Source organism: Bombina bombina, chromosome 8 (assembly GCF_027579735.1).
Source record: "Bombina bombina isolate aBomBom1 chromosome 8, aBomBom1.pri, whole genome shotgun sequence".
NCBI lineage: Eukaryota > Metazoa > Chordata > Amphibia > Anura > Bombinatoridae > Bombina > Bombina bombina.
The window spans coordinates 220940591-220958278 of NC_069506.1; the positions used below are offsets into that span (position 1 = coordinate 220940591).

The 17688-nt window shown below is 39.1% G+C and overlaps 1 protein-coding gene across 1 annotated transcript in view; it reads left to right on the forward strand.

The window, feature by feature from the left end:
- Positions 1-17688, forward strand: part of GRIK5 (glutamate ionotropic receptor kainate type subunit 5) — a 387182-nt gene that overhangs the window by 202653 nt on the left and 166841 nt on the right. Inside the window, exons 5-9 of the mRNA XM_053691035.1 lie at positions 13418-13596; positions 13726-13779; positions 13985-14146; positions 14363-14515; positions 15084-15188. Coding sequence (XP_053547010.1) covers positions 13418-13596; positions 13726-13779; positions 13985-14146; positions 14363-14515; positions 15084-15188 — 653 coding nt within the window. The remainder of the gene's footprint in view (positions 1-13417; positions 13597-13725; positions 13780-13984; positions 14147-14362; positions 14516-15083; positions 15189-17688) is intronic.

A 17688-nucleotide genomic window follows, 5' to 3' on the forward strand; every position in this document is an offset into this window, starting at 1 on the left:
CTGATGGTTCTTCCCACTGGCTTCCTTCTCCAACTGTCTTTTGTGGTTGATTGTTGATTGTTCTAGTTCATTAGTTCCTGTGCATTCATCTTAAAGAAAAGAGGAAGTTCCTGTGTTGTGTTAGGACTCTTATACACCATATGTGTGCTGATTGGTGCTGCACTGTTGCAACTTTATGCACATTTTTCTTTTCAGTTGTCTTTGCTGCTGTTTGGAATTCAGTAAATATTTGCTGCAAAATATTCGCCCCCTGTCTTTAATAAAATCTAGATTATTTATACACCAAGGCTATAATAATCCAAATTTTCCCACCCACGTCCCCTTGGGAAGCAGATGTTGGCGGCAAGGTGTAATTGGTGCCTTATTGGTTAGGTCTATCCCCTGGCGTGAGTAGGTTTAATTGAACTATCTCTTTAAGTCCAGGTTTTAAAATAGACCTCCACCCTTGGTAAGCAGATTGAATGGCACACTGGTAAAGGTCACTCTACTGGGTTGGTGGTTATACCCTAGCTAGGCGGTCGGTCATGGCCCTGGAGTGAGCAGTCAGAATGAAGAGTGACGGCCTTTGAGAACGGGGAGGGGTGATGGCCACTAGGTGCCGGCCTAGGGATACCCCTCCTATACGAATTGCCAGCCGAAGATCTCTAAGTAAACATCCATTTCTCTCTGCTTATGAGTGTGAGCAACACGTGCCATGCTGCAGGTACCGAAAGGGGCCTTGACCGTCTGTCGATAGGGGTTAGTTTAGTTTTAAGTGCCGCCAAATTTAGATTTAGAACTTTTACAAAGTTCAAATATTGGAAAAAGTTGCCTAAACTATTAAATATTTGATAAAGTTTACTTGAGGGTTTATCCCTCATGTATAAAAAATACCATAGAGCATTTTCCCTTAACATTCAGCTGTGACCCAGGCAGAATGCTTATATCTTTAATCACATTTTTAAATGGTGTTTGTGTCATTCATTTTTTTGACAAAGGTACTAGTGCTGTGAAATGTTCTGGTTTATGTGTTAAATACAGTTTTTCATATCTCTGAACATTGGTTTTCAATCCCTGAATTGGATCATCAGTATTATAGCGGCTGAATAGAGCCTCCTAACAGGGCTGGTCATGGCGGCCACCCTTAAAGAGCTGCTATTATGCAGTGATACGCAAATAGCATGTTGTCACTAAATAATAGCTATTTGATTGTGATACAGCCATACCATGGAGCTGCTACAGAAAAATGTGTGATGATTATAATGTTTTCTAGTGCCTACATGTGTACTGCTCGATTGGGATCTAGCCCTATTTCATTGCCTTCACAGGCTGAGTTCAATAAAATGCTGAAGCTCTGCTTGTTCTAATTGAAGGCTTTTCATCTAACATACACATAGTAGAAAGTAAAATAATTATAGAGAGCAGTTATACGAAGCAAAAGGAGTAGACTGTGTGGCTGTAGGAATTCTATAACAAGTTAAAGATAACAATGATATGGTACAATAACATTTGTTACAGGGAGCAGTAAATTGAAACAACTGAAGGAATTAGAGAGGGGTTATTTGGACTATGTTGTACATATTATACAGATGCTACCTTCTGTTTCTCAGTTTATTTTGTAAGCAGTTTAAATCTGTTAGGCTGTGAGACTTGTGCGCAATCTGTCAGATTTAATTTTACTCACATGCTAATAAATTCTATCAAATAAAACATGTGTTGTACGTGAGAGGGTGTACTGGTTATAGAAACCTTGTGGTTTATTCTGAGACCTGACCTGCACTACACTTCATTCTCTGCAATATTCTCTCCATCTTGTCCTCCGCTGTCATTTTGCAATAATGATTATTTTTATTTTCTTAGCTTCTTTCACTGTATTGTTTGCTTTCCTGACACTTTCCTTTTTCATCTTTACCATCGCATCCTTTTCTTCTTCCTATATACTTTATGCATCATAAGGATTTGCTGACAACTGTGCAGAATTTCCCTGGACAGTCCATTTGTTTGGTCCTCCTTTCTCATAATATAAATGCAATGCATTTAAAAGATCTGTCCTGGGGTGTGGGCTTGGCATGGTTGTCAGACTGGAAATCAGACATAAGGGGGTCGATCCGATAAAAATCGTCGCCCGCAAAAGTCGGCGACGCCAATATTTGCGCGGGTTTGGTATCTTATATACGGCGTAACCTAGAAGTTACGCGCGTATATTTCTGCTGTCGCCCGTAGTTTTTTGGGCCATAGGCAGGTATACCAAACCCGCGCAATTTGGTATCCAATATACAGCGTAAGGACTTACGTGGCGAAAATGGAGAAATCTTACTCCATTTTCACCTCGCCACAAAAAGCAGCCGTAAGAAGCCTTACGCTGACTATTGGAGCCCCGTAACTCCCTAAACTGGCTGCTAAAATAAACCTAACACCTAACGCATGCGCAATGTCTATCTCCCTGTCAACCGCGATCTTCTAAAATAAACCTAACACCTAACGCATGGGCAATGTCTATCTCCCTGTCAACCACGATCTGCTAAAATAAACCTAACACCTAACGCATGCGCAATGTCTATCTCTCTGTCAACCGCGATCTCCCGCCGCAATCCCTAATAAAGTATTTAACCCCTAAACCGCCGCCATCTACATAAACTAACCCCCTACTGTGAGCCCCTAAAACCTCCACCATCTAACTGATCTATCCCCTAATGTGAACCCCTAAAACCGCCACCATCTAACTGATCTATCCCCTAATGTGAACCCCTTACACCGCCGCCATCTATATTAAAATTATTAACCCCTAATTTAATCTATCTACCCCGCCGCCAGCTATATTATCTATATTAACCCTAAGTATATTATAGTTAATATAGTTATTACATTATATATATTAACTATATTAACCCTAATTATATTAGGGTTAATATAGTTAATATAGTTACTATAGTATTTATATAAACTATATTAACTCTATCTAACCCTAACACCCCTAACTAAATTCTTATTAAATAAATCTAATTCATATTATAAACTAAAATATTCCTATTTAAATCTAAATACTTACCTATAAAATAAACCCTAAGATAGCTACAATATAATTAATAATTACATTATAGCTATGTTAGGGTTTATATTTATTTTACAGGTAAATTGTTAATTATTTTAACTAGGTATAATAGCTATTAAATAGTTATTACCTATTTAATAGCTACCTAGTTAAAATAATTACCCAATTACCTGTAAAATAAATCCTAACCTAAGTTACAAATACACCTACACTATCAATAAATTAAATAAACTACAAATATCTATCTAAAAATACAATTAAATAAACTAAACTAAATTACAAAAAAACCCAAACACTAAATTACAAAAAATAAAAAAAAGATTACAAGATTTTTAAGCTAATTACACCTATTCTAAGCCCCCTAATAAAATAATAAACCCCCCAAAATAAAAAAATTCCCTACCCTATTCTAAATTTAAAAAAGTTCAAAGCTCTTTTACCTTACCAGCCCTTAAAAGGGCCTTTTGTGGGGGCATGCCCCAAAGAAAACTGCTCTTTTGCCTGCAAAAAAAAACACAATACCACCCCCAACATTACAACCCACCACCCACATACCCCTAATCTAACCCAAACCCCCCTTAAATAAACCTAACACTACCCCCCCTGAAGATCTCCCTACCTTGTATTCACCCAGCCGGGCAGAACTCCTCATCCGATCCAGGCGATGTGTTCCAGCAAGCGGCAGTGAAGTCTTCTTCCATCCGGGCGATGTCTTGAAGCAAGCGGCAGAGAGTCGTCTTCCATCGGCGATGTCTTCAAGCAAATCGGCATCTTCAATCTTCTTTGTTCGCTCCTCCGCCGCGGAGCATCCTTCCGGCACGACGACTTCCCGACGAATGAGGTTCCTTTAAATGACGTCATCCAAGATGGCGTCTGCCAAATTCCGATTGGCTGATAGGATTCTATCAGCCAATCGGAATTAAGGTAGAAAAATCTGATTGGCTGATTGAATCAGCCAATCAGATTCAAGTTCATTCCGATTGGCTGAACCAATCAGCCAATCGGATTGACCTTGAATCTGATTGGCTGATTAAATCAGCCAATCAGATTTTTCTACCTTAATTCCGATTGGCTGATAGAATCCTATCAGCCAATCAGAATTCGGCGGACGCCATCTTGGATGACGTCATTTAAAGGAACCTCATTCGTCGGGAAGTCGTCGTGCCGGAAGGATGCCCCGCGGCGGAGCGAACAAAGAAGATTGAAGATGCCGATTTGCTTGAAGACATCGCCGATGGAAGAAGACTCTCTGCCGCTTGCTTCAAGACATCGCCCGGATGGAAGAAGACTTCACTGCCGCTTGCTGGAACACATCGCCTGGATCGGATGAGGAGTTCTGCCCGGCTGGGTGAATACAAGGTAGGGAGATCTTCAGGGGGGGTAGTGTTAGGTTTATTTAAGGGGGGTTTGGGTTAGATTAGGGGTATGTGGGTGGTGGGTTGTAATGTTGGGGGGTGGTATTGTGTTTTTTTTTTGCAGGCAAAGGAGCAGTTTTCTTTGGGGCATGCCCCCACAAAAGGCCCTTTTAAGGGCTGGTAAGGTAAAAGAGCTTTGAACGTTTTTTAATTTAGAATAGGGTAGGGAATTTTTTTATTTTGGGGGGTTTATTATTTTATTAGGGGGCTTAGAATAGGTGTAATTAGCTTAAAAATCTTGTAATCTTTTTTTTATTTTTTGTAATTTAGTGTTTGTTTTTTTTTGTAATTTAGTTTAGTTTATTTAATTATATTTTTAGATAGATATTTGTAGTTTATTTAATTTATTGATAGTGTAGGTGTATTTGTAACTTAGGTTAGGATTTATTTTACAGGTAATTGGGTAATTATTTTAACTAGGTAGCTATTAAATAGGTAATAACTATTTAATAGCTATTATACCTAGTTAAAATAATTAACAATTTACCTGTAAAATAAATATAAACCCTAACATAGCTATAATGTAATTATTAATTACATTGTAGCTATCTTAGGGTTTATTTTATAGGTAAGTATTTAGATTTAAATAGGAATATTTTAATTAATAATATTAATATTAGATTTATTTTAATAAGAGTTTAGTTAGGATGTTAGAGTTAGATAGGGATATTATACTTAATATATATATAATATAATAACGATATTAACTATATTAACCCTACTATAATTAGGGTTAATATAGTTAATATATATAATCTAATAATTATATTAACTATATTAACCCTAATATAATTAGGGTTAATATAGTTAATATAGCTGGCGGCGGTTTAGGGGGATTAGATTAGGGGTTAATACATTTATTATAGGTGGCCGCGGTGTAGGGGGATGTAGATTGTAGGCAAAAGAGCAGTTTACTTTGTGACAAAGCCCCGCCAAAAGCCCTTTTAAGGGCTGGCAAAAGAGCTGTTACTTTGGGGCAATGCCACGCAAAAAGCCCTTTTCAGGGCTATTTGTGGGGTTAGACTTAGGTTTAGTGGTAGGGATAGTTTAGTATTTTAGGGGTTAAATAATTTAATATAGATGGCGGCGGGGTAGGGGGATTAGATTAGGGGTTAATAATTTTAAAATAAATAGCGGCGGGGTAGGGGCTCACTTTAGGGGGTAGGTAAGGTAGATGGCGGCAGTGTTAGGGGCTCACTTTAGGGGGTTATAGATTTAATATAGCTGGCGGCGGTTTAGGGGTTAATAACTTTATTAGGTAGCGGCGGGCTCTGGGAGCGGCGGTTTAGGGGTTAATACATATTTTATTGTTAGGATAGTGAGGGGGGATAGCGGATAGAGGGTTAGACGTGTCGGGCTATGTTAGGGAGGCGTGTTAGACGTGTCGGGCTATGTTAGGGAGGCGTGTTAGACAGTGCGGGTGATTTAGACTTTAGTCAGGTTTTGTAGGCGCCGGCAGTTTCTAACGTGCCGAAAGTCACTGGCGACGCCAGAAATTTGTACTTGCGCAGATTTCTGGACATCGTTGGTTTGTCAGACTTACGGCACGCTAGCATCTGACGGCAACATATATGGGATAGCTCGAGTTGCGAGCTGAAACTGCGGGCGACGCGGGTTCCCTCGCTTGCGCCGCAAACTACGATCTATATCGGATCGACCCCCAGGTCTTTGGTGGCCTTATGTATATAAATATATGTTTGCATACTGAGACATTGGAACAGCAGAATAATAAAATAATATCTAGATTGGGGATCTGGCATCTGTGAATCCCATACAGTTACACATTAGATTGACTAATACAGTATTTCATATTTTGTGCATAATATGTGTAATTTGGATGTGGTCATTTGTCTATAAATTGCTTACCTGATTGCCCTGCTTCTTGAAAGTTCCTTTGTATAACTATATATAAAGTGTATATATATGTATAGGATACCAATATAATGAATTTGATAATACAAGTAAATGGAATATTGTTTAAAATTGTATGATCTTTCTGATTCATTAAATAAGATTTTGGGTTGCATGTTCTTTTAACACCACTTAAGCGCAATCAATAACAATGTAATTTTTACACTCATATTACAATTCCAAAGTAATTTTTTATAGCTTGAGATAGACTTCTGGGGGGGAGGCGGGGGGACACACAGTAAAATTTATACTGGATATTTCTTGGGCGCTAAGCCGCTGGTACAATAGGCTGAGGATGCACTAAGCCGATGGTGAACAAGTACAGGAGATCTTCATGTATTTCTGTGCTATACTAATAATAATAATGGTTTACTACAAGCTCTAAATTTTACAGTGCTATTTTACTATCTGTATTACACTTATAGTGCTCTGTGCTATCCATTAAAAGTATAGGACAAGCTAAAAATGTTTCAGCCACATTAAGATGCTCTGGTTTACATTTCTGACCATCTAGATGTAAAACTGGATTGTGCGTATTTCTTTGCACAAGCTTTGGTAAAAGAGATGGAATTCTGCTCTATTAATTGTGCTCTGCTTGTAATCTAACCCTAAATGTGTTTTATAGGTGACGCATGATAATGAATAATAATATGAGAAGTGTGAAGCCAGTGTGAGTGACTGGGGCTTGGGTAAAAGATATGGGAATGCATCCTGCTCTAATAATTGTGCTCTGCTTATAATCTTACCCTAAATGTGTTTTATAGGTAAAGAATGATAAGGAATAATAAGAGATGTGTGGAGCTAGGGTGAGTGATTGGAGTGACTGACCCAGCCTGTTAATGGGGCTGGACTGCTGTAAGGGAGGTACAGCCTAGGGCAGCAAGAGGGAGGGTGAATTGGGTCCAGTCTGTGAGGGAGACTGCACTAAAGAGAGAGAGGTGAAATCTAGCCTTTAGGAGGGCTGCACCACATTCATTGAGAGGAGTGTTATGGCCAGCAAGGGTGAAGACCATAACATTTAAGGGTGTAAAAAGGTGACTAAAAATCTAAAGAATGTACTGGTTTCTGGTGGGGACTCATCTTGTTCAACATAGCTCTATACTATATCACCTTTCTCTTCTTTAATTCTCTCCTTGTGCTGCATAGAGCACTGGAACCACCTGGCAAAGCACTACCTTGCACATTCAGGGTAGCTGGCTGGTATCTCTGATATTTTAGGGTGCAATACATGTATATACAATATACAGCATCATTTCTGCTGGGAAAGAAGGGTTTATATATAAGATTTGTATAGTAGAGAGCTTCCAAGAAAAGCTTGTTGACAAAGAGGGTGATTGGAACATGGGTCTCTCCTGGGTTACCAAAGGAACATTTTGTGCACCTCACAGACACAAATAAATAATACATTTGAACTATGCAATCTCCCTTTCACTCATGCTTTGATACTGGCTCTCACAATATGACACACAAAGAAATCTACACATCCATATAATAGCATCCACAGACAGTTAGTTCAGCATTCTGCTGTCTGTGTGCCTTGGCAGAAAGAAAGACAGCTGCAGCCTTTTGCAGGACATCAGTAAGAGGAGAGGGAGAGCAAAGCACACAACACACCAGAAATGGAAGGAGTATAGTAAATGCACTGTGGCGCACTCCAGGTAGAGAAAGAGAATTGGACACACAATCAGCAGAGGTGCACTTGTCTTAGTGCTGCCTAGTTTCTAGTGCTGTCTGATATATAAATTTTTAACCAATTTATTACATTGTGTTGTCTCAAACATGTATCAAATTATTAGTTTGATTTTCAGGAAATTAGATTCCAGAATAGATAAGGTACACAGTGGCCTCTATTTATCAAGCTGTCAACCGCAAATACGCTGGAATTCGGCAGCGTATTTGTGGCAAGCCTGATTCGCCGTAGTTATCAAACCCTACAGACCGGCAAAAGTAGAATATAGTGACGTAACATACGATCCGGTGGACTCAATCCGACACAGATCGATGGTTACGTCACTCCAGATGTTCCAAACGCAAGTTCGGCACAATCTGACTACTTTTGGAAGTTATCAAGATCCTACCAGGTACGCTCGTCACTATTCTGGCCCAGCATACCTGGTTTTCAATCCAGGGCGGCGGATGCCATAGGAATCAATGGGAGTCTGACAGCAGCGAAAGCTTATGTTCGCTGCTGCCCGATATCCCATTGATTCCTATGGGAACGTCTACACCTAACACCCTAACATGTACCCCGAGTCTAAACACATAATACTTATTAACCCCTAATCTGCCGTCCCCTATACCGCCGCCACTATAATAAAGTTATTAACCTCTAAACCTAAGTCTAACCCTAACCCCCCCTAACTTAAATATAATTTAAATAAATCTAAATAAATATTACTATTATTAACTAAATTATTCCTATTTAACACTAAATACTTACCTGTAAAATAAACCATAAGCTAGCTACAATATAACTAATAGTTACATTGTAGCTATCTTAGGGTTTATTTTTTATTTTACAGGCAAGTTTGTATTTATTTTAACTAGGTACAATAGTTATGAAATAGTTATTAACTATTTAATAACTACCTAGCTAAAATTAATACCAAAGTATCTGTAAAATAAAACCTAACCTAAGTTACAATTACACCTAACACTACACTATCATTAAAATAATTACATAAATTAACTAGAATTAAATAAAACTAATTACAATTAAATAAAATTAACTAAAGTACAAAAAACAAACACTAAATTACAGGAAATAAAAAAAATTACAAGAATTTTAAACTAATTACACCTAATCTAAGCCCCCTAATGAAATAAAAAAGCCCCCCAAAATAATAAATTTCCCTACCCTATACTAAATTACAAATTAAAAGGGCCTTTTGCGGGGCATTGCCCCAAAGTAATCAGCTCTTTTACCTGGAAAAAAAGAAATACAACCCCCCCAACATTAAAACCCACCACCCACACACCCAACCCTACTCTAAAACCCACCCAACCCCCCCTTAAAAAACCTAACACTACCCCCTGAAGATCACCCTACCTTGAGACGTCTTCAGCCAGCCGGGCACAAGTGGACCTCCAGACCGGCAGAAGTCTTCATCCTATCCGGGCAAAAGAGGACATCCAGACCGGCAGAAGGCTTCATCCAGGCGGCATCTTCTATCTTCTTCCATCCGGAGCGGATCCATCTTCAATCCAGCCAACGCGGAGCCATCCTCTTCCATCGACGTCCTAACACTGAATGAAGGTTCCTTTAAATGACATTATCCAAGATGGCGTCCCTTGTATTCCAAGTGGCTGATAGGATTTAAGGCGTCCCTGGTATTCCAATTGGGTGATAGGATTTAAGGTAGGAAAAATCCTATTGGCTGATGCAATCAGCCAATAGGATTGAAGTTCAATCCTATTGGCTGATCCAATCAGCCAATAGGATTGAGCTTGCATTCTATTGGCTGTTCCAATCAGCCAATAGAATGCAAGCTCAATCCTATTGGCTGATTGCATCAGCCAATAGGATTTTTCCTACCTTAATTCCGATTGGCTGATAGAATCCTATCAGCCAATCGGAATTCAAGGGACGCCATCTTGGATGACGTCATTTAAAGGAGCCTTCATTCAGTGTTAGGACGTCGATGGAAGAGGATGTCTCCGCGTCGGCTGGATTGAAGATGGACCCGCTCCGCTCTGGATGGAAGAAGATAGAAGATGCCGCCTGGATGAAGCCTTCTGCCAGTCTGGATGTCCTCTTCTGCCCGGATAGGATGAAGACTTCTGCCGGTCTGGAGGTCCACTTGTGCCCGGCTGGGTGAAGACGTCTCAAGGTAGGGTGATCTTCAGGGGGTAGTGTTAGGTTTTTTTAAGGGGGGTTTGGGTGGGTTTTAGAGTAGGGTTGGGTGTGTGGGTGGTGGGTTTTTTTTTTTTTTTTTCAAAAGTTTTTTATTGAGGAATAAACATTACAGCAGATGTCACAGCGCAGGTGACCAATAGGTAAATATATACATAAACATTGTGCCGTTGGAATGACACAGTAAGCGTAGCTATTAATGAAATTACTGCGCCTATAGGTCAAGTATGTCAAGTATGAAATAAGATAACTACCATATAAACCTCATTTTCGATAAATGTGAACTCAGAAATAAATCCATTATGAAAACATTGTTTACAAACAGAATGAACAAACTTGGGTTATAAGGACCGGGTAGTACCTCAGTCCTACACAGTAACTCAACTTGTCTAGGAATTTCGTGAAGTCAGCTTAGGAGTGCCTCTCCGTGTACTACATCTGGGAATTGTAGTGCGCATCTCCAGGCGGGGGGGTCCAGGTTGAGCATGAGGGAGGAGGGAAAGGGAGGGGGAAAGAGGGAGGGATAAGGGTATGGTGGTAGGGGTGGCTGGGGCCTTAAAATCGACTAGTCATTTATCTTTGAGCTCCTTGGTAGTCAAACCAGGGCTCCCAAATCTGCCAGTAAAGCTCTACCTTGTCCATATGGGAGTAGAAACTTTGTTCCATTGTGGCGTATACCTGCATTATAGATGTAACAACCGTTATATCTGGGGGATGGGTTTGTTTCCAGGCCCTTGCTATCGCCAGTTTTGTGGCCGCTAGGACAAAGATGACCAATTTAGAGACGTGGGTTGGAACGCTCCTCGGGAAAATGTGTAAAAGAGCGATTGCAGGAGTGAGTGGGATAGATAGCCCCAGGTTAGCACAGAGGGTTTCTACCTGTGTCCATAGAGGTGCCAGTTTTGGGCAGTCCCACCAAGTATGCATGTCTGAGCCTCTTTGCATGCATTCCCTCCAACACAAAGGGGGCGTTGTGGGGAACATCTGTGACAGTCTTGTGGGAGTATAGTACCATTTTAGGAATAATTTCATGTAAGCTTCTAATGTATTTGCACAGTGTACTGTCTTTTTAGTTAACGTCATGGCTGTGGATAGGTCCTTATCCGAAATTGGTCTGGATAAATCTCCCTCCCAAGCCCGTATCTGCCATGGTCTGTCTTTGTTAGTGGACGACTGTAGAAGATCGTAGTGGAACGATATGAGCCTAGGAGTCTTAATAGGGAGTTGCCATAGCTTTTCCCAGTTAGTCAGGGGCCTGTTTAGGACTTTGGGGAATCCCCAAGATGTCATAAAGGCGTAGAGCCTTGAATATTCAAAGGAGGCCCACGGGGGGGGGGGGGGGCTCTGGAATAATGGTACTGATATTATGAGGTGAGACTAAGGTGTCCGAGAGGTATACACAGGAGACCACTTTCAGGTCTAAGTCATTCCACTGCTCTATGTGTGTATCAGGGAGAGCCGCCAATAAGGCTGGTATAGAATGAATGGGAGACGGGTGTGGGGCGATGTCGCAAAGGTTTCTAAGGCTATACCAAACTTTCAGATTGTCTCTGATAATGACGTTTTGTATTCCTAAGCTGTCAACACAATGCTTAGGGATCCAGGGTAAGTCTGCCAACCTTAGGCCTAGGGGAAGGGTCGATGTTTCTATGTTTTTCCAGCCCTGTTGCTCCCCCTTATCTGCCCACGCCGTGATATGAGAAAGCCTGGCTGCCTCATAATAACCAGTGGGTGGTGGGTTTTAATGTTGGGGGGGGGTTGTATTTCTTTTTTTCCAGGTAAAAGAGCTGATTACTTTGGGGCAATGCCCCGCAAAAGGCCCTTTTAAGGGCTATTTGTAATTTAGTATAGGGTAGGGAATTTTTTTTATTTTGGGGGGCTTTTTTATTTTATTAGGGGGCTTAGATTAGGTGTAATTAGTTTAAAATTCTTGTAATTTTTTTAATTTCTGTAATTTAGTGTTCGTTTTTTTTTGTACTTTAATTTTATTTAATTGTAATTAGTTTTATTTAATTGTAGTTCATTTATGTAATTATTTTAATGATAGTGTAGTGTTAGGTGTAATTGTAACTTAGGTTAGGTTTTATTTTACAGGTACTTTTGTATTTATTTTAGCTAGGTAGTTATTAAATAGTTAATAACTATTTAATAACTATTGTACATAGTTAAAATAAATACAAACTTGCCTTCAAAATAAAAATAAATCCTAAAATAGCTACAATGTAATTATTAATTATATTGTAGCTATCTTAGGGTTTATTTTACAGGTAAGTATTTAGTTTTAAATAGGAATAATTTAGATAATAATAGTAATATTTATTTAGATATATTAGTTAGGGGGGGTTAGGGTTAGGGTTAGACTTAGGTTTAGGGGTTAATAACTTTATTATAGTGGTGGCGGTGTAGGGGGGGCAGGATAGGGGTTAATATATATAATGTAGGTGGTGGTGGGCTACGGGAGCGGCGGTTTAGGGGTTAAACAATTTGGTTATAGTGGGGTCCGGGATTGGCAGGATAGGGGTTAATAACTTTATGTAGGTGGCGGCGGTATAGGGGGCGGCAGATTAGGGGTTAATAGGTATAATGTAGGTGGCGGCGGGGTCCGGGAGCAGCGGTTTAGGGGTTAATATATTTATTATAGTTGCGGCGGGGTCCGGGAGCGGCGGTTTAGGGGTTAATAACTTTATTTAGTTGCGGGTGGCTCCGGGAGCGGCGGTTTAGGGGGTAAACAGTATAGTTTAGTGTGGGCGCTTAGTGACAGGGTAGCAAGAAAGCTGCAAATAAGCAGATGAGCAGTGAGATCGATGACTGTCAGTTAACAACAGTCCGCTGCTCATCGCACCGTACTTGGTGCACGGCTTTTTGACAGCTTTCTTGCTAAATTTGGCGAACGTATTCAGGTCCGCGGCGGCGATGTTAGGCAAGCTTAGGCGAGTATAAGCCGGCGAATGCTAGAAAGTAGATAGCTTGATAAATAGAGGCCAGTGACACAAGATATGGCCAGTGAACATTAAATTAGTTGTAATGTCCAATTTAGATAAGACAATAATTATATGGATAGGTCATGAATGGTGGTATTCAAAAACCAACTATAAATTACTGTAACCAAATTTAAATTGAATTAAGTATAATTTTAAAAAGAAAAACAAACAAACAACAACTACCTAAGTTCAGTCTCTGACATTTTATCATTTTCTTCAACTCTAGGTTTACTGAGGTTAGAAGAGCTTGTTCGTCAGTTCCTCATTTCTAAGGATACACTCTCCATCCGAATGTTAGATGAGTCTAATGACCCAGTACCCCTGCTGAAAGAGATTCGTGATGACAAGGTGTCTACGATTATAATTGATGCAAATGCAACCATATCTCACCTCATCCTAAAGAAGGTACGTGCTTAAAACATAAGAGAAAGAACATAATATTGTGATATGCCAAAAAAGAACATTTTGAGAAGACTGAGAAGAGTTGCATTAAATATTTGTACTTATTTAAATTATTTTTCCTTATGTTTTTAGGCCTCAGAGCTTGGGATGACATCTGCTCATTACAAGTATATCCTGACTACAATGGTGAGACCAACAGAATATGAGGTTTAGAGAGTATAAAATGGTTAATTTCAGAGATTGTAGGAACTGGGTTAACACAAGCAAGATAAATAAAAACATTTTTTTTAAAGAAAATGTCAGGAAAGAAGGAAGACAAATGTGTTGAGCATGATGTGAACTGAGAGATATCTATCAGAAACCATCTAAACATGAATTGTGTCTGCTCCAGGATTTCCCTCTGTTACCACTGGATGGAGTAGTTAGCGATCATTCCAACATCCTGGGCTTTTCCATGTATAACAGCAGCCACCCATTTTATCTGGAGTTCCTGAGGAGCCTTAACATGTCTTGGAGAGAGAATTGTGAACTTGGCACCTACTTGGGGCCTGCAGTAAGTAACATGGTTTGAGAATGAGATATGATAGGAGAGGATGGGGAAATAAGTATTGGGCAATAGGAGAGCAGTGTTCAGCAATAAAACTCAAATACTTGGAGAATATCACATGAGTCCTTTCCCATCTCTCTCATCTGTCTTACATTTTTTTGTCTTTGCCTCTTATCATTTCCATTCCTCTTTGTTAACTTAACTTTTTTCTTTTCCATCCAGCTTTCAGCTGCTTTAATGTTTGATGCAGTACATGTTGTGGTCAGTGCTGTACGAGAATTAAATCGGAGCCAAGAGATAGGAGTGAAGCAGCTGTCCTGCAGTACTTCACAGATCTGGCAACACGGCACAAGCCTCATGAACTATCTGCGCATGGTGAGTGGCCTTAAACGCACTCAGAATATTAAAGTAATCACAAATTAGTTCTCCTAAAGTAACATATCCCATTAAGCATGTGCCACCAAATACTTGATTTGTAAATCACGAAGAATTTAAATAACTAGCTAGGGAGATACAAGTCTCCATTTCCTATCATATGAAGGTTATTCATTAAACAATTAAGTCATTTTTCAAATTTGTAGTGACTCTCCTCTGTAAGATAATGTAAGAAATAAGAGAGATTGGTCTTCTGTATTCTTGTTGAAACCGAAAAGCTGTTACCCAAAACCTTTGCAACTCAGAAATGTTGGAGGTAAAGTAGTGTAAGCTCTAAGCTGAGTGCATGGGAATTCCCAAATTCTTCCATATTCTGGTTTGTTGCCTTCAATACTAATTTTGACATCTATTCTGTACCATATGACGCTCAATTGCATTTTGCTAAGTAAATAGTCTTCTGGTTAATCTACTGAGCTCTCCTATCTTACATATTTCAAATGCTCTTTGTTAACTTACTACATGTCTTCCTCATTTCTTTCTCCACTTGATTTTCCATCTCCTGCCCTAGGTAGAGTATGACGGCCTCACTGGACGGGTAGAATTCAACAGCAAAGGTCAGAGAACAAACTACACCCTGAGGATCTTGGAGAGAGCAGGGGATGGACACCGAGAGGTAAGAGTTGGTTTGTTGTTGTGAGGAAGAAGTTATAGCTGTCTACGTTTAGCCTTGTGTACAGAGAGAGAAGAAGTCAGGATGGTTATTTATGAGACTAGAGAGACATTGGTTGTATAGAAATGGAGAACCATTATATAGAGGAAGCTTAGCCAGTTACACTTCAAGGCCCTGTCCTTGGTCCCGTTCTCAATTTAGACATCATTTTTAGGTTCCTTAATAAAGCCCCACAGGTTTCAATATCATTTGTATGCTGATTCTACCAAATCTACCTCTGTGTGTGTGCACCAGACCTATCCACTTCCTTGCTAACTTGTGTCACTAACTTTCTAATATTTCATCAGTAAATGCCTTCTCAGTATCTTAATCTGTCTCCAAAACTGAGCTCCTTATCCCCCCTTCCAAGATATCTACCCCCCCAACTTTCTATAACTGTTGATAATAGCATCATTACCCCAATCCCTGCCTGATGTATTGAGGTGACACGACTCAGATCTCTCTTTCATTCCCTATATCCAGTCTTTGCATGTAAGCCTAGAGCCCAGCTGTTCTGAAGATCACCTTCATGAAAGCTGATATACAACAGTGCAACTCTTGGCAGGGCCCTCTATCTATTTGTCTTCCATAATTGTTAGCTTGCATATTAACCTATGTTTATAGCTCTGCGGAATCTGGTGGCGCTTTACAAATAACTGATAATAATAATAATAATAAAAATACTTTATTTTGACTTAAGTGGTAACTGTGGTGAAGCAACTGGTTATACTTGAGTGGTCACTTAAAGGAAGAATAAATGCTAGATAGAATGATGCATTCATAGAAAATATTAGTTTCATTAGCTGTTTAAATAGTGACAAAATAAGTGTAATGTTTTATTGCCTATAAAACAATTGGAGCTGCCATGTTGTAACTTAGGTTACCTTCTCTGCTTTGGCCAATTAGGGATAGTTATAGGTAACTAGAGTGTGCAGCCAATGCCTGTGTAGAATATAACAGTGTTCTGCACTTCCATTTCTAACATCAACTGAAAAACTCGCAATTTCAGAATGGAATTACTGAAAAAGGGGACAAAATAAACGATAAAAGTATATTGCAGAGTTTTTTTTATATATATGATTTATCATTTTATATTACCATAGTCGCTTTAAAGCATAATGGACAGGTGTATCTGGTAGTTCAGGTTTTGGGATTGTGTATATGGGTAATGCTACTGCATTGGTTGGCTGTATAAATGGATTTATTACATTTATTCAAGTTGTGTGTGTGTCTATCTATCTAGTTTACCAGCAGAAAGGAAAGTTACTAGGTAGTAGAGAAAAGTTACCAGTCTACTCCATGTTAAGAACATAAAAACCTTCGGCTAGATTACGAGTTGTGCGTTAGGATTAAAAAGTCAGTAGTTAAGAGTTTTATGGGCTAACGCCGTAGCATAAAACTCTTAACTAAAGTGCTAAAAAGTACACTAACACCCATGAACTACCTATTAACCCCTAAACCGAGGCCCCCCCCCCCCCCACATCGCAAACAATTAAAAAAATGTTTTAACCCCTAATCTGCCGAACCGGACATCGCCGCCACTGTAAAAAATATATTAACCCCTAAACCGCCGCCCTCAAGCATCGTAAACACTACTTACATTTTTATTAACCCCTAATCTGCCGTCCCTAACATCGCTGACACCTACCTACATTTATTAACCCCTAATCTGCCGCCCCCAACGTCGCCGCAGTTATATTAAATGTATTAACCCCTAAACCTAAGTCTAACCCTAACCTTAACAACCCCTAACTTAAATAGAATTTAAATAAATCTAAATAAAATAACTAACATTAAATAAATTATTCCTATGTAAAACTAAATACTTACCTATAAAATAAACCCTAAGCTAGCTACAATATAACTAATAGTTACATTGTAGCTATTTTAGGATTTATTTTTATTTTACAGGCAACGTTGTATTTATTTTAACTAGGTAGAATAGTTATTAAATAGTTATTAACTATTTAATAACTTCCTAGTTAAAATAAATACAAATATACCTGTAAAATAAATCCTAACCTAAGTTACAATTACACCTAACACTACAATTAAATTAATTACCTAAACTAAATACAATTAAATACAATTTAAAAAATTATCTAAAGTACAAAAACCCCCCACTAAATTACATAAAATAATAAAATAATTACAAGTTTTTTAAACTAATTACACCTAATCTAATCCCCCTAATAAAATAAAAAAGCCCCCCATAATAATAAAAAGCCCTACCCTATACTAAATTACAAATAGCCCTTAAAAGTGCCTTTTGCGGGGCATTGCCCCAAAGTAATCAGCTCTATTACCTGTAAAAAAAAAGTACAATACACCCCAACATTAAAACTCACCACCCACACACCCAACCCTACTCTAAAACCCACCCAATCCCCCCTTAATAAAACCTAACACTAACCCCTTGAAGATCACCCTACCTTGAGAAGTCTTCACCCAGCCGTGCCCGAAG